Source organism: Rhinolophus sinicus, linkage group LG09 (assembly GCF_036562045.2).
Source record: "Rhinolophus sinicus isolate RSC01 linkage group LG09, ASM3656204v1, whole genome shotgun sequence".
NCBI classification, from domain to species: Eukaryota; Metazoa; Chordata; class Mammalia; order Chiroptera; family Rhinolophidae; genus Rhinolophus; species Rhinolophus sinicus.
Genome location: NC_133758.1, coordinates 60,120,086 through 60,138,555, shown reverse-complemented (window position 1 = coordinate 60,138,555; position 18,470 = coordinate 60,120,086). Strand labels below are relative to the sequence as shown.

Sequence of the window (18,470 nt, the reverse complement as noted above, 5' to 3'; positions counted from 1 at the left end):
GAATAAATCGACAAACGACAAGTCCTGGTGAGGATGTGGAGAAGAGGGAACCCTCGTGCACTGTTGGTGGGATTGCAGATTGGTGCAGCCACTGTGGAATTCAGTATGAAGATATCTCAAAAAACTGAAAATGGAACTACCTTATGATCCACCAATTTCACCCTTAGGTACCTATCCAGAGAAATCAAAAAACGCTAATTGAAAAAAATATATGCACCTCTGTTTATTGCAGCACTATTCACAATAGCCAAGACATGGAAACAACCAAAACGGCCATTGGTAGACAACTGGATTAAGAAATTTTGGTACATTTATACAACTTGGCCATAAAGAAGAATGAAATCTTACCATGTGTAATGATATGTATAAACCTAAAGAACATTACTCTAAGTAAAACAAGTCAGACGGAGAAAGACAAATAGTATATGATCTCACTTATTCGTGGAATCTAAAGAACAGGATAAATGAGAAATTAGTCTCAGAGATATAGAGAAATAGTCTCTATACAGAGAAATGAGAAATAGTCTCAGAGATATAGAAAAAAAACTGATGGTTGCTAGATGGGAGGGGAGCGGGGATGAGGGTGAATGTGAGGGGATTAGAAAGCATAAATTGGTAGCCACAATATTGCCACAAAGATATCAAAGTCAGTTTGAGCAATATAATAAATAATGTAATGATTTTGTAGGGTGTAAGATGAACACTTGTCTTATTGGGAAGACCACTTCATGGACAGTATAGATGCCTGACCACTGCTCTGTACACCTGAAGTTGAAGCTGAATATTTATTGAATGTCAACCATAATTTTATATCTATATATTTATATTTATATCTAGTCACGGGATGTGGAGTACAGCATAGGGAATAGAGTCAGTCGAATTGTAACAGCTGTATATGATGTCAGAGGGGTAGTAGATTTGGGGAGAGAGGTTATCATTTTGTGATGGGTGTAAATGTCTAACCATTACATTGTTTTGTACACCTGAAACTAATGGAAGGGAAGGGAAGGGAAGGGAAGGGAAGGAGAAGGAAAGGAAAGGAAAGGAAAGGAAAGGAAAGGAAAGGAAAGGAAAGGAAAGGAAAGGAAAGGAAAGGAAAGGAAAGGAAAGGAAAGGAAAGGAAGGAAAGAATCCACATAAAAGTGGACCCATACAGTTCAAATCCATGTTGTTTAAGGTTCGACTGTATTTTCCTTCTTTCTGTTTCTCTATATTAAAGAGTGGCATCTACATGAATATCTTTCAGGGAAGATATCTAAGTTCTTAGTTTTATATATTGAATGGTTTAGATAACAGATAGGTAAGAGAGAACTTTTATTCCAACCAATATAGCAATAAAAGAGAAATTAAGTGATTTAACTTTTTTAAAAATGCCTTTTTTCTGGTTAAAAAAAAGATCACAAGATTCTAACAACCAGTCCACCAGACTTTTACCACCAGGGTACTGAACCCAACCCTTGGTGAAGCAGTAAATAACAGACTCTCCAAATGGGTCTCAGAGAATTGCCCATGAACTACCGTGGAACATATGCACTGAATGTGGAACCCTGGTGTGTTTTCAAAGCATCAGCTTTTGCTCAGTTTTCCCCACGAGCAGTGAATTCTCTGTTTTCTAGATAGGAAACCTAATACACAGTAGGATCATCTTTAACATTAAAGCTTCAGCAAATGACTCCCAGATTAACTAGGCTTTGCTTCTAAGCTCCTTTTGCGGGGGTGAAATACTAAGTTTTAACTCAATGGTTTTAATTTTGCAACAGTCTTAGCTGCCTTCCTTTATTCCATGTGTTTAATAGAAGCAGAAAATGTGTTTCCCTTTGAAATGCTAGTGGCCTTTAAGTATCATATTTTTTTTCAAAGAGTGGTATAATTCTCTTAGAAGTTTTCTTTTAAAAATATCCTTCCTAATTATATTGTAACTTTCTTATCCTCATTTAAATCATCCAGCTGAAATCGGGAAGAAAAAAACTGTCATATATAAACTAAAGAAATCTGCCACCCAGCTTGATAAGGTAAATAAGTACAGACTTTTGTGACACGTAGTTTGGAATTATTACTTATTGTATATTTATTTTTTGGTTTTGAAACAATTTTTATAACATCTTTATTGAGATATAATTTACCCTTTTTAAATGTATAATTCAGTGTTTTTTTAGTACATTCAGAGTATTATCCAACCAGCACCTATATTTCCAAAACATTCCATCATCCCCAAAAGAAGTCCCGCCCCCACTAGCAGTGACTCCCCATTCTTCTCCCCTAGTCCCTGGCAATCATTAACCCACTTTCTGTCTCAGTGGATTTGCCTGTGTTGGACATTTCACATAAAAGAAATCACACACTATGTGTCCTTTTGTGTCTAGCTTCTCTCACTGAGCATCGTGCTTTCAAGGTTTATCCACATTTTAGCGTGTGTCAGTGCTTCACTCCTTCATGGCCAAATAATATTCCATTGTATGGACATATCATATTTTGTTTATCTATCACCTGTTGATGGACATTTGGGCTGTTTCCAATTTTTTTTGTATATTTTTAAGTGCTTAACATTTAAAGCCTCCTTCTTTGATTTGTTATTATTAAAAGTAAACTTGCTTATCTAATTTCTCAAATTGTTTTGTACAGCACCATATTAAAGCAAATTCCTGCCATAATTTCCTCCCTGACTTAGATGAAATTGCTTCCTTTGTGAAAAAAGCCTGGGGAGGCAGAAGCTATGTGGATGTTGGGGAGAAGGGAGAAGTTTTACCTCAGATGTCCCGATACTTGTTTAATTTATCACTTTGAAAATTCAAGGTCTATGATAAGGATTCATAAAGAGTTTTAGTGACCTCATTACTCTATAAATGCGACTACCCCTGAATTAACACTGAAAAATTACTTAACATCAAAAATGGACAGTCAAAAATTCCCACAAGAAAACAGTAGAAGAAACCCCCATGTATCCATCAAACAGCTTCAACATTTGCAATTTTGTCATCTAAATTCACCAGCACGTGGAGTGCTTTAAAGCAAATTCCAAGCACCAAAAATAAATTTATGGTGAAAAAGTCAATACAGGGTTCCCTTCAGGGGCAGAACAGAAGCAGGGACTTTACTAAAAAGGAGCCCCAGGTAATTTTCTGGGGCAATGGGTGGAATGATTGATTGCTATCTGCATAGGAGCATGGATTACATGGGTGCAAGCATTTGTAAAAATCAAAGAATTGTACACTTTAAGATGGGTGCATCTCATTGTGTGTAAATGTAACCTTAATTGTTGCCAGTTTTTTGCTATTACAAATAGTACTGGATTGAATAATCTTATATAAATGCATTTTGTATTTTTGGAGTGTATCTTTGGGATAGAGTCTTAGACGTGGGATTGCTGGGTCAAATAATAAATGTACATGACAATTTTCTAAATATTGTCAAATTCCCCTCCACAGTAGTTGTATCATTTTGTGTCACCAGCAGCAATTTAAGAGTTCCTGTTTCCCCAAAGCCTGTGAAGAAAATAAGTTCTCAAATTTAGGGATTATTGCCAATTTGCTAGAAGAAAAATGATATCTTCCTGTAGTTTTAATTTACACTCTTTTAAAGAGTGAGGTTGAGCATTTTTCAATATGTTCACTTTTATTTCTTTTCTGTGAATTAATTTATATCTTTTGTCCATTTTTCTATTGGGTTCCGGTTTTTCTCAATTTTTGCTCTTTACGAATTAAGGATATTAACTTGAATGATTTAAATTGCAAATATTTTCCCCAGTTTATCACTTGATTTTTGCTTTCCTTTTAGTATTTTTATATATGCAGAAATCTGTTTTTATGTGGTGAAATTTATCAATTTACCTTATTATTTCTAATGTTAGGAAAATTTCTCCACTTCCAGGTTATAAAAAAAATTCACCCATATTTTTTTGCTAGTGCTTAGATGGTTTTATTTTACATTTAGATCTTTGATCAATTTGGAATTTATATGGTGAGCAACTTAATCATTTTGCATATAACTGTCTGGCTGTTCTAACATCATTTTTCAAGTCTTCTCTACCCCCCCCCCGCCCCAATTTAGTTGTTGCCTTTACCTTAACCAGATTTCCATATGCACTTGTATATTTTTCTATCCTGTGGCATTGCATTGTCTTTTCATGTGCCAGAAGTTCATTATTTTTTAATAAATGTTTTAGTGTCTGATAAGACTAGCCCTCCTTCCCTGCTCTTCCTTTGCTTATTTATTCTTCCAAATGAATTTATAATTATCTTGTCTAGCTTTTAAAAATCCCTAATGATATTTTTATTGGTATCGCATTAACTCTGGAACTGACACCATGAAATATTATTTCTCTCCATTTGTCCAGTTCTACTTTAATATCTTTCAGTAGTGTATTTTAACACTTCTCACATAAGTTTTGCAGATTTCATGCTAAGTTTTTTCCTAAGTAGTTTTTGTTATGCTTCAGTTTTGCTATTACAAGTAGGGTCTGCTCTCCCTTACTTCTTCTGACGGGTCATTATTTGTATATATGAATACTGTTTCTATACATTACTCATACATCCTCTATTTACTAAATTCTCTGCAGTTTCCCACAGATTCTTTTGGGTTTTGCAAAATATATAATCATAGCATTTACATAAATAGTAATTGCTTTTCTATTCCTAGTTTTTAGGCCTCTTGCTTTTATTTTTTGCTAATTGCACTGGATACAATACAATGTTAAAATAGTAGTAGATAGAGTGCATCCTTATCTTGCTTCTGACTTGAATGGCAAAACCTCTAGTAGTTTCCCAATTGAGTAAGATGCTGGCTTTGGAAATATATGTATATATTCACAGATATCTTATGAATTATACATTAATTCTCATTTAATTGATAGTTTTGAATATGAATACTTAATTTTTGTCAAACATCTTTCAGTATCTATAAAAATGATCATATAATTTTCCTCCTTAGTTCTATTAATGCATTTCCTAATATTGAACCACCCTTGCATTCCTGGAATAAACCTGCCTTAGTCACTGTTAATAAGATAGACTAGGAGTAACAAATGGCCCCCAATCGTAAGGGATAATAGGGGTTTTTTCTCATTCATACTACATATTCCACTATGGATCAGCGGTAGCTCTGCTACACACCATCTGGAACATTACGGGTCTTTGGTAAGAGGTAGAAGAGGACATGGTGAACCAAGCGCTGGCAATTAAAATGTTTACTCGGAAGTCTTGGATGTCATTTCCACTCACAATTCATTGGCCAACACAAATCACATGGTCACACCTAAGTTCAACAAGGCAGGGATGTATACTCTTCCCATACAGAAGGGCACTGCAAAGGAGAGGCATCAAAATATTTTGTAAAAAACAATGCAATATACTACACATATTATTGAATTCAATTTGCTAATATTTTACTTAGAATTTGCAACAACATTCATAAGGGAGACTGGTCTATAGTTTCTCACTTTATAAAAAATAACCTGAAAGTAAAACATTACATATTACTGCAAGGCGACTGACAAACGTGATAGCTAAATTTAAAAGATAAGTGTTCTGTAGTGGGGGGTGAGGGTAATTTCTGCTTCAAAGGCCTTTTAATAACAAAAGGCATTTAATAAATGACATGTGATCTGTGATACATACCTGTGCCTGAGAGGCATTGTTTTAATAGTTTCATCTTCCACTTTTTTTATGCTGGATCATAAAATGCCAGTTTTCCTGTACACAATCCTGACAGTACTTTCAACTGAACAACTCTGCTGAAATCAGAGGAAAGAAAAGCCTGGACTACGAACAGGTTGCTAAGGAGGTGAGAATCTTCTTGTGGGTGGAGACTGGAGGTTTTCCTATCACCTACCTGCTTCCCTCTTGACCTCTCCACAACCCCAGTAATCAGACCTCTTGTGTATATATTATCTTTTGCCCTGGAATCCCAACAAGCAGTATAAACATTACCTCACCTGTAATACAGGCAATTGCTAAATATTTATTCATTTTTTGTAACGGACAAACTGAAAACACCAAAATCAAGTGGCCTAAGGCTGCTTGCCTTCAGAAAACCCTCTAGAGCTGCTGTCAATTGAGCATTTCCCTGACACTTCCAATATACCAGAGGACAGAGGCCACTATGTGTCAAGTTCCAGCTGTTTCATGTATGAGTATATGTACAGGTAACCGCTGTATAACACGGCACTTCTATAACACGATTTTGCTCTAACATGGTTCGAGAATTGGGGGAAACCCTTGTACAACATGGCATCCTAGAACACGGTTTCATTCAAAAGTGGTTTGAGAATTAGAGAAATGACCGAACAACACGGAGTGTAATAAGAGCTTTTAAGAGCAAAAAATATCTCATTCTAAATTAGTGAAATCCCTGAACAACATGGAACATAATAAAAGCTTAGTAATGATGACAAAGAAAATATTATTTAATACATATTAATATGTTATATTTTTGGTGAAAATTGCTTTAATATATTTTTCTTAATTATAAAAATATAATAGTGTTTTTCTTTTAACTTTTGGAATATAACCCTCTTTTTTGTGCTAGCTCATTTCCTATAACACGGATTCACATAACATGGCATTTTTAGGAACGTAACAGCCATGTTATACATGAGTTACCCGTAATTTATTTTAGTTCTAGCTTTGTTTTATGCAACTTTACCAAAAATGGCAGTAATAAAGCCTTGTCTTATCAGGTATTATTAAATCCCTGAATTTTTGAATGGAGGATAGCAGGAGGGAAGAAAGTTAGAAAGAAGCTAATTATAGAATAATGGACCAAATGACAGGAAAATTTGTAGTTATTTGAAAGTCATACAACACACATTCAGCATGGCCTCTTTAAATTAAATTTATTGGGGTGATGTTGGTTAGTAAAATTATGTAGGTTTCAAGTGTACAATTCTATAATACATCATGTAAATATTGCACTCTGTGTTCACCCCAAGTCAGTTCTTCCATCACCATATATTGACCCCTTTACCCTCTTCTATCCCCCTCCACCCTTATTCTTTGGTAACCACTGAACTGTTGTCTGTGTATATGAGTTTTTGTTTGCTTGTCTTGTTCATTTGTTGCTTTCAGTTTTATGTCCCACATATGAGTGAAATCATATGGTTCTTGACTTTTTTACTTATTTCACTTAGCATAATAATTTCAAGATCCATTCATGTCACAAATCGCAGTATTTCATCTTTTCATATGGTTGAAATTACAAAAATAATTTGATCGATTTGCATATGTTGAACGATCCTTGTGCTCCTGGAGAGCCCCAGTTGATTGTGATGTATAATCTTCTTAATGTATTAGATTTGCTAGTATTTTGTTTAGGATTTTTTTCATCTGTATTCATATGTTTGTCTGTAGTTTTCTTTTTTGGTGTAATCCTTACTGTGTTTTGGTGTCAGGGTAATGTTGGCCTCATAAAATGAGATAGAAGTATTGCTTCATCTTCAATTGTTTGGAAGAGTATGAGGATAGGTATTAAATCATCTTTGAATGTTTGGTAGAATTCACTAGTGAAGCCACCTAATACTGGACTTTTTTCTTGTGTGTAGTTATCTTTATGTAAAAGAAAGTTTCATATATACAGTAATCCTTTTTCTTCTGCATGCATCTTATCTCCATTTCCTTTTGCATATTCAGACCTTTACTTCCCCCCCTTTAATTTTTTGTTGTCACAAATTATCCCTATTTATGCTGTCAGTTGAATTCTGAATTGCAATACCAATTATCTTCTCTTTATGTTTCCACCTGCTTTTATCTCTATATTTAAGTATACAGTGCCCTATTCTGCATAGGGATTGCCATTTCCTGCTTCTGTCTGTCATCTTACTCATAGTGTTGTATCCTTTGTCTTTTTGTTTCTGGTAGAAAAACCCCCTTCAGTATTTCTTGTAATGCAGGCCTTATCGTGGAAAATTCTCTCAGCTTCTGTGTATCTGGAAAGGTCTTGATTCCTCTTTCATATCAAAAGGATAACTTTCATAGATATATTATTCTTGGTAATTTTTTTTTCAATAGTTTGAATGTTTGATTCCATTCCCTCTTTGCTTGTAGTTTCTGCTGAAAAATCTGAGGATTATCTAATGGGCTTTCCTTTGTAGGGTACCATCTTCTTTTCCTTCACTGCTTTGAGAATGTTTTCTTTGTCATTACTTTTTGACAGCTTCAATATAATGTGCCTTATTGAAGGCCGGTTAGGATTGAGGTAATTAGGTGTCCTGCTTGATTCTTGGATTCGGGATCCAGTTCTTTCCATTGGTTTCGGAAGTTCTCCTCGACTATTTGTTTGAATAAGCTCTCTGTTCCCTTCTCCCTGTCTTCTTTTTCTGGTATACCCATTATTCTTATATGATTCTTTCTGATGGAGTCTGATAGTTCTTGTAAAGTTGTTTTTATTTATTTAAATTTCTTTCTTTTAACTTTCAAGTCTCTCTCGTCTTTCATCTCCATCATTTCCAGATTTCTATCTTTGATATTACTAATTGTTTCCTCTGTCTGGTCAGCTTGATTTCCTAAGCTTGCTATTTGATTCTTCATCTCTTTTATTGAGTTCTTCAGCTCCAGAATTTCTACTTGGATCTTACTTTTTTTGAGCTTCAGGTATACAAAACAATGAAATAGACATTTACACCCCTCACAAAGTGATAAACCCTCTCCCCCAATCTACTACCCCTCTAATATCACATACAGCCGTTACTTTTCCACTGTCTCTATTCCTCATGCTGTACTCTAGTTCTTGTGAAAAAAATATATATATATACACACACGTGTATATATTTGGCATTCATTATTACTCAGCTTCAGGTTGTACAGCACAGTGATTGGGCATCTACACTGACCCTGAAGTGGTCTCCCTAATAAGACAAATGTCCATTGGATACCCTACAAAATCTTTACAACATTGATTATATTCCCCAAACTGTCTTTTGTATCCCAGTGGCAATCTTGTGGTTACCAATTGTGCTTTATAATCCCCTCATCCCCACCCCCACCCCCTCATCTAGCAACCCTCAGTTTTTCCTATATATCTCTGAGACTGTTTCTAATTAGTTTATTTATTCTATTCTTTAGATTCCACACATAAGTGAGATCATATGATATTTGTCTTTCTCCATCTGACATATTTCACTTAGAATAATATTCTCTAGTTCCATCCATATCGTTGCAAATGGTAAGACTGCATTCTTCTTTATGGCCTAGTAAAACTCCATTGTATAAAGGTACCAGTTTCTTGATCCAATCATCTACTGATGGGCATTTCGGTTGTTTCCATGTCCTGGCTATTGTGAATAGTGCTGCAATAAACATAGGGGTGCATACATTTTTTTGAATTAGTGTTTTGGATTTCTCTGGATAGATACCTAGGAGTGGAATTGCTGGGTCATAAGGTAATTCCATTTCCAGTTTTTTGAGATACCGCCATACTGATTTCCATAAGTGGCTGCACCAATCTGCAATCCCACCAGCAGTGCACAAGGGATCACTTTTTTCCACATGCTCGCCAGCACTTGTTGTTTGTTGATTTATAGATTATAGCCATTTTGACTGGGGTGAGGTGGTATCTCATTGTGGTTTTTATTTGCATTTCTCTAACGATTCGTGAGGTTGAGCATTTTTTTTATGTCTGTTGGCCATCTCCATGTCCTCTTTAGAAAAATGTCTCTTCATGTCCTCTGTCCAGTTTTTAATTCGGTTGTTTGTATTGTTGGTGTTGAGTTTTTTACAAATTTTGGATATTAATCTCTTACCAGACATATCATTGACAAACATCTTGTTCCATTCAGTAGGATGCCTTTTTGTTTTACTGATAGTTTCTTTTGTCAAAAAACTTTTTAGTTTGACGTAATACCATATGTTTATTGTTTTTCTTACTTCCCTTGCCCAAGGGGATATATCAGTAAAAATATTACTAAGGGTAATGTCTGCAAACTTTCTTCCTATATTTTCTTCTAGGAGTTTTATTGTTCTGGATCTTACATTTAAGTCTTTAATCCATTTTGAATTTATTCTTGTATTTGGTGTAAGGAAGTGTCCAGCTTCATTTTTTTAAATGTGTCTATCCAGGTTTCCCAGCATCATTTGTAGAATAGACTGTCTTTACCCCAATGTAAATTCTTGCTTCCACTGTTGTAGACTAAATGACCATACAGGCATGGATTTATTTCTGGGCTCTCTATTCTGTTCCATTGATCTATATGTTTTTATGCCAGTACCATGCTGTTTTCATTACATTAACCTTGTAGTATAATTTGATGTCAGGTATCGTGATACTTCCCACTTCTTATTTCTCAAGATTGCCTAGGATATCTGGGGTCTTTCATGGTTCCATATCATTTTAGGATTGTATGTTCTATTTCTGTGAAAAATGTCCTTGGTAGTTAGATAAGAATTGTGTGGGATCTGTACGTTGCCTTAGGCAGTATGGATATTTTAACTACACTAATTCGTCCTATCCATCAGCATGGTATGTGTTTCCATCTATTTGTATCTTCTTTAATTTCTCTCTTCAGTGTCTTATAATTTTCTGAGCACAGCTCTTTTACTTCTTTGGTTAAATTTATTCCTAGGTATTTTATAGTCTTTGAGGCAATTGTAAATGGGACTGTTTTCTTAATTTTCCCGTCTGATAATTTATTATTGATGTGTACAAATGCAACTGATTTCTGAATATTAATTTTATATCCTGCTACTTTACTAAATTCATTTATCAGTTCTAACAGTTTTTTGGTGGAGTCTTTTGGGTTCTCTCTATATAGTACCATGTCATGTGCAAATAATGCTAATTTTACTTCCTGCTTACCAATTTGAATGCCCTTTATTTTTTCTTGTTTGATTGCTGTGGCTAGAACTTCCAGAATTATGTTGAATAGAAGTGGAGAAAGTGGGCAACCTTGCCTTGTTCCTGATGTTAAGGGGAAAGGTTTTAGCTTTTCCCCATTGAGTATGATGTTAGCTGTGTGTTTATCATATATGGCCTTTATTATGTTGAGATATGATCCCTCTATTCCCACTTTCTTAAGAATTTTTATCATAAATTGCTACTGGATTTTGTCAAATGCTTTTTCTGCATCTATTGGTATGACCATATTTTTATTTTTCATTTTGTTAATGTGGTGTATCATATTGTTTTGCAGATGTTGAACCAACCTTGCATACCAGGAATGACTCCCACTTGATCATAGTGTATGATCTTTTTAATGTATTGCTGAATTCTGTTTGCTAACATTTTGTTGAGGGTTTTTGCATCTATGTTCATTAGGGATACTGGCCTGCAGTTTTTTGTTGTTGTTGTTGTTTTTGTGTGTGTGTTTTGCAATGTTTTTGTCTGATTTTGGGATCAGGGTAATAGTGCCCTTGTAAAAAGTGTTTGGAAGCCTTCCCTCCTTCTGAATTTTTTGGAATAGTTTGAGGAGAATAGGTGATCTTTTTTTTTTTTTAAATGTTTTGTAAAATTCACCTGTAAAGCCATCTGGTCCAGGGCTTTTGTTTTTTGGGAGCTTGTTGATTACTGATTCAATTTCCCTAGTAGCAATCAGGTTGTCCGTTTCTTCTTGAGTTAGCCTTAGAATGTTGTATGCTTCTAGAAAATTACCCATTTCTTCCAGATTGTTTAATTTGTTGGCATATAGTTGCTCATACTATTTTCTTTTCTCTTTTTTTTTTTTTGTATTTCTGTGGTGTCTGTCGTTACTCCTCCTTTTTCATTTCTGATTTTATTAACTGGGTTCTCTCTCTCTCTCTCTCTCTCTTTTTTTTTTTTTATGAGTCTGGCTAAAGGTTTGTCGATTTTGTTTACCTTCTCGAAAAACCAGCTCTTATTTTCATTGATGTTTTGTATTGTTTTTTTGGTCTCTATTTCATTTATTTCTGTTCTGATCTTTATTATTATCTCCTTCCTTGTACTCCCTTTGGGTTTATTTTGCTGTTCTTTTTCCAGATCCTTTAAGTATAAGGATAAATTGTTGATTTGTGATTTTTCTTGTTTCTTTAGTTAGGGCTGCATTGCCATGAACTTCCTTCTTAAGACTGCTTTCACTGCAGCCCTTAGATTTTGAGTCATTGTGTTTTCATTTTCATTTGTCTTGAGATATCTTTTGATTTCTTCCTTGATCTCATTATTGACCCATTCATTAATTAGTAACGTGTTATTCAGCCTCTATGTATTTATGTGTCTTCCAGTTTTTTTCTTGTAATTGATATCTAATTTCATAGTACTGTGGTCAGAGAAGACACTTGATATTTCAACTTTCTTAAATTATTGAGACTTGTTTTGTGGCATAGCATGTGGTCTATCTTGGAATATTTTCCATGTGCACTTGAGAAGACTGTGTATTCTGCAGCTTTGGTGTGAAATGCTCTAACAATATCAAATAAATCCAACTGGTCCAATGTGTCATTTAAGGCCGCCATATTTATTTTCCATCTGGAGGACCTGTCTCTTGTTGTCAGTGGTGTGTTGAAGTCCCCTATTATGATAGTGTTACTGTTGAGCTCTGTCTTTGTCAGTCAATATCTGTTTTATATATTTAGATGCTCCTATGTTGGTTGCATAGATGTTTACTAGGGTTATGTCCTCTCGTTGGATCGATCCCTTTATTATTATGTAGTGTCCATCTTGTCTTTTAATATAGCCATCATTTTAAAGTCTATTTTGTCAGATAAGTATTGCTATTCCAGTTTTTTCTCATCAGATTTACCTCTGCTTTGAATATTCACTGTTCACGAAGTGATTTATAAAACCTCCAAAGATTAGTTTCACTACAAAAAGGAACAGGCTTTCTGGGGTCTGAAGGGATTTGTACTTGAAGATACTACAGTCAGCAGGGGGGTCATGTTGAGCATTCTGCAGACAGAATTGTTTCAAATCTGCAGCTGCCTGGGAAACCATTACACAGGGTGAGCCCGGCTTCCAGCCACAGCTGTTGAACCACTTTCTTCATAGCGATGACACTGGAGGAACCAGACATGGCACACGTGAGAGCCTGGCAGGTTATTCGGTTGTGGGACGGTGGGTTCTGGGTCTGCAGGGTCAAACGGCGGGGCTTAAGTGGGTCTTGTTTAAAATTTCAATTTCTTTAGTATTCATTTTGTTCATTGATGTTGTTTCTGAGTTCATTAATCTGCTTGAGTTTTCTTGCATTTCACTGAGTTTTTTCATAACTGCAATATTGAATTTGTTATTTAAGTCACATATTTCTATTTCTTTTCACATATTTCTATTTCTTTAAGGTTGTTTTCTGGAGATTTTTCATTTTCTTTCTGCGCTACCTTGTTACCTTGGTTGTTCATGATATTTGATGGATTATTTCTCTGCCTAGGCCTCTATAGTAGTGAATTCTGCTTGATAAGAAGACATCTTTCTTTTGTTTTTCAGTAGGTAGTGCTGTAGCATTTTATTTTCTCTTGCACTGCTCTGGCTGGTTTTTCCCATCTCTGCTGGGTGGTGAGAGGTGAGTTGTATTCCCTGGAGAAGTATCACCTCTGTGACCATGGTACTTCAGTCTCAAGCACCACCCCATGGGAAAGTGTGGTGGGTGATGGGGTTCTAAGACCCTAACACCCCAGTGCTGCCCCTGTATCCAGATGCAGTGCTGTGCTGAGCTGTCCCAGGTGGCCCTACTGGACTCAGCCACAAAGGGTAGGGTTGGGAGGGGTGGGCTGGGAGAGGCTGCTGTTGTGTTTGTGGCTTTGTTCTTTTCCCATTAACAGCGACTCCCAGATCTCAGCTGTGTTGCCTCTGTATCTCCACCCTTGTCACTGGGCTTAGGTGCAGTGTGTCTGCTGCTCAGGAACCCTCTCTCCAGTTCTCGGGGTTGTAGGTATTCTGCTTTGTAACCCGGCATTCACTGGTAGTTTTTCTGAGGCTTCCTGCTAGATCTTGTAGGGTGCAGGGAAGTGAGATTTGGAGGGTGGGGTGACTCACAAGGCGCTGTTGCTGTTTTCTGTCTGGAAATGGTGGCTGCTAGAATACAACTGTTGTACTTCTGTAATTCGTCTCTGCTCTGATCACTGGGTTCAGCCATATTATATGTTGATCACTCAGGCAGGAATGCTTAGGGCCACCAAGAGTACACCTGCATCCTGAATCCTCATCTCTCCCAAGACTGCAGTGAGCTGTGGACTATATCCACAGCACCATTCCTGCACTTCTCCCTTCCCTTCTCCCGTTTGCCCCTATTTGCCCACCTTCAGATGTTTGGATGCATGGATCTCTCAGACATGTTTGTATGTTGCGCAGGGAATCCTCTGTTGAATTATAGCTGCTTAACTTGTTGGAACTTCAAAGGGAGAGATCAAAGGGACTCCTCACACCATCATGCTTCTGCCATCACTCTCTAGCATGATCTCTTAAACCTTCATTAGCAGTAGAATCATATACTTACTCCCAAATATATAACAATGGCCACAAGCTGCATGCAAAATGCTAATGCTGGCATTCACACTATGGACAACTAACCTTAATGGGTTTTACTATGACTTCAGCTTACCTATACACTGGCCAAATTTGGTATCTTATTTCTGGGCCATAGGTCACTTTTCCCCCTGCTGAGACTGTTTTCATGCATTCTTCCTATTTGCAAGGCACTCCATTATGTCTGCTTATCAGAATGTTAGACTTCAAGGCCCACTGGGACACCACTCCTTCCATACTGCCTCTTGGATCCCTCCTATTCAGTACCATTTTCCTCTACACCATTTTAGCACCACTGCTTGAAACTCTTTTGGCACAGTATTACAGTACTCGGTAACTCTCCAGGCCCTCCCCATCCACTCAACATACTGGCTGGTAAGCAACTTATGAGTGGAGACCATGCCACATCTTGTAAAGGTGCATGGGAATAATGCTACCATTTGTTGGCTGTAATTTGTTGGTTATGATCTCTTCTGCGGTCTTTATAAAGCTTTAATTAACAATTCTAGTAAAGTCCTTTCTCCAGTCGTTCAGTTGTCCCTTTTTGGGGGTGCGCTGGGGGCACTTGCTCAAACTCCACTCATGGTAAAAAGCCTCTTTTTTCTCTGATGACAATGTGCATTATCCAAGGTGTCATCAAAGTAGTTAATAGGAATCAATGGCTGAGTCAGTGATTACTGGGTATATAGGAAGTAGTGGACTGCAAATAGACGTTGCTATGCTTCAAGAAAAGGGAATCAATGTCTACTATAATGAATAGGTCCTAGCCTATTCACAATCGCCCATGAAGGCATTAAGTACATGTATGGAAGTAAACTTAACTGGAAAAAATACCCAAGATGGTGGCTTTCAAATAGAAATCAAGGAGCTTTTCACAACATAACACTATTTCCTGTTAGTTGGGTTCAAAAAGCCTCTCATTTCAAATCCTATACAAACAAAAACTGTCACTTGCTTTTACTTCAGAACAGATGGCCCACACAGTCCCTGATTTTCTATGATTTGGCCACAGCAATAAACAAACAAACAAAACCCTTCAAGAAACCTAGCAAACACTGAAAGGAACTGAAAGATGTTAGAAAACAGATATGAAGCAATACGAAATTGACATATACACGAGAATAGTATGCAATTGTTAGAGAATAAAACAGTACACACACAGTGTGTACAGTGTTCTACCATTTATTTGAAGATTCTATAGGTTGTAATATTTATCAATGAACACTAGCAAAACTGCTCTCAGGGAAAGAGACTTTTCACTGCATAATCTATTCAAAAACCATTTTTAAAGAAACAAAAATCCAGAATAAAAATAATTTCCAAAAATTAAAAGCCTTATACTCTACCAGCATGTTTAAACTTACTTTTTTCTGAGACGTTTCTCTCTAATGGATATTAAGAATGTGGGAAAAGAGCTCATGTATCGTCCTTTATTGTGGGCAATTATAACTGCATTAAGCCTGTAATACTAAGAGGGTTAATTGACCTTCGCAAAGCAAAGTTACCATGTTTCTGGTTTTTGTAGACTCTGGTGCTCAGAGGCAAGGAAGGTCTTTGGCTTTATAATACAGTCTTCTTATAATACTAAAAAAACCCTAAAGGTAGGGTTCTCTGACATGTGGTTAAATTGTCTGGAAAGCAACAACTTAACCTCGAAGGATTAGGGATCTGTTAGCTTAAACTAACTTTCCTTTTTACATGTGCTTATGTACACATACAATTTTTTTTAGTTTTCAAAATGTCTGGAATAAAGCAGTTATTTTGCTTTACTCAAGGGCAGACAGTTGGTGACTAAAACAGAAATAAGAAAATAAAACAACAAAGAAAAAAAAAATATCCAAAATGAGACTGTCCACAAGCTAGCTACTTAACAATATAAATTCACAGAATGACCACAACAAACAAACAGCTGTTCTTCCTCATCATTCTAATGTTGACAATTAAAAACCTCTTTAGTAAACCTCGTTTTTCTCATTGATGGAGCTGAAAACTATGAGGATCGTGTGTGGAGAGGAAAAGAAAAGAGATAGCACCAGCAAAAATCAACATTTTTATTAATAATGATTTCTTTTATTCTGTGCTTTTGTACAGAGAATTATCAAATAATTATAAACTTACAGTAAACGTTTTTTAATTAAGTAAAACTTCAATAGTATTCACTGTCAAATTAGAATTATACCAAAATTACCATATGTCAGCATATACAATCAGTGGCTGGAAAACTGGCTTAAAGCCAGGGAGGGTACATGGTGATGGGGGAAGGCCGTGCTTGGAGAAAGATGGGTCTTTTTAATCACCTTTACTCCTTTTTTACTTCATCTCCATTTTCCCCACTGTGCTTGAACACAGGAATCTGCTCACCATCCTTGAGCTCTAAGAAGACCTCTTCAAGGTGCCACCTGACAGAAACCAAAAGTATAGCCTCTAATCAAAGGAACACTGAGGCAAAAGACACGGTCAAAAATGAACCAAAAAAAAAGCGGTTGTTTGGAACAATGTCTTAAATTTTTTTAAACACTATTTTATGTTAGAACTATATTAACGTGACGTTTTAACATTTTATTATAGGCTCTCATTACTTAACCAGCATCATTGTCAAGGCAAGTTTAACAACAAATGACTGATGGGCAAATTGAAGGGGTATCAGAAAAGAAAAGGAGCAGCTTATTTCCCACTTCCTAATTCACAAGGACCTTCAATTCTTGGCTGGAACCTGGCCAGCTCCTCCACTAATCCCAGGTTCTGGAGTCAACACGCCCTGGGGGAGTCTGGTAGGGGTTGCCTATGCCTAAGCACTGCCTGTTCTTTTTGTCCTGGGGAATTAAAACACATCCTGGCTAAACAGCAAACATCTTTGAGAGAAGCTTCCCATGGAAGAAATGAGTGAAGATTGTGTTGAATGATTCTAGAACGGGAACTCATGCCTTTGTTTGTAACAATTGAGGCAGTAGTGTTAGAAGCTGTATCCAATTATAGTAGGTCTACATTATAACTGCAAAGTTCTTCAAATTCAGCAGTGTTAGGAGTGGACAATTCCATAGATTGCACTGGATAAAATGTCTGGACTAAGCTAAGAGCCAAAGAAATGGCTTGCTACCCAGGCCATGAAACTTTTCTAGCTTTGAAAAATTAATTCTTATTACTACAATCATATAACTACAAATAATGATGGGAATCAGGATTGTTTCTGTCAGAAGGTTCTCCTCCTGTTCCCCCATCCCACCCACTTTCCCATGTCTTTTTTTTAAAGGTTTTTATTAAAAATATAGCTAGCATACAATATTATATTATTTTCAGGCATACACTACATTTATTCAACATTTATATACCTAAAGAAATGATCGTCATAAGTAAGCAACCATCTGACACTGTACCACGGTATCACAATATTATTGACTCTAGTCCCTTAGCTGTATGTTACATCCTCATGCCTTGTTTTATACCTGGAAATTTGGAGCTCTTATTCTCCTTCGCCGTTCCCCCTTTTTTAAATTTTCAATTACAGTTTACATTTAATATTATTTTACATTAACTTCAAGTGTACAGCATAGTGGTTAGACATTTATATAATTTAAGAAGTGATCCCCCTGACTCGTCTAGTGCCCACCTAGCATTATGTATAGTTATTACTGTATTATTGACCACATTCCCTATGCTTTAGTTCACATCTCCATGACTATTTTGTAACTACCAACTTGTACTTCTTAATCCCTTCACCTTTTTAACCATGTCCCCCAACTTCCCCTCCCAGCTATCACCTCGATAAATCTAGTGCCCATCTGACACCATAGTTATTACAATATTGACTATATTCCTTGTGTTCTACCCTACATCCTCATGACTATTTTGTAACAACCAATATGTAGTTCTTAATCCTTTCCCATTTTTTCACCCACCCCATGACTACTTTGTAACAACCAATCTATTATTACAATATTGACTATATTCCTTGTGTTCTACCCTACATCCCCCTGACTATTTTGTAACAACCAATATGTACTTCTTAATCCCTTCTCATTTTTTCACCCACCCCCAACACTGCTTCCATCTGGCAACCGTCAGAATGTTCTCTGTAC

General features: G+C 36.3%; 1 protein-coding gene and 1 pseudogene across 3 annotated transcripts in view; both read right to left on the bottom strand.

The window, feature by feature from the left end:
- Positions 1–9,023: 9,023 nt before the first annotated feature.
- Positions 9,024–15,484, bottom strand: LOC141573180 (guanine nucleotide-binding protein G(I)/G(S)/G(O) subunit gamma-5 pseudogene; annotated as a pseudogene).
- Positions 15,485–16,431: 947 nt separating this feature from the next.
- COA1 (cytochrome c oxidase assembly factor 1) overlaps positions 16,432–18,470 on the bottom strand; it is a 47,347-nt gene continuing 45,308 nt past the window's right edge. For all 3 annotated transcript variants that reach the window (XM_074340516.1, XM_019718854.2, XM_074340517.1), the window contains one exon: positions 16,432–16,793. In XM_074340516.1, coding sequence (XP_074196617.1) covers positions 16,694–16,793 — 100 coding nt within the window. In that variant the 3' untranslated portion in view covers positions 16,432–16,693. The remainder of the gene's footprint in view (positions 16,794–18,470) is intronic.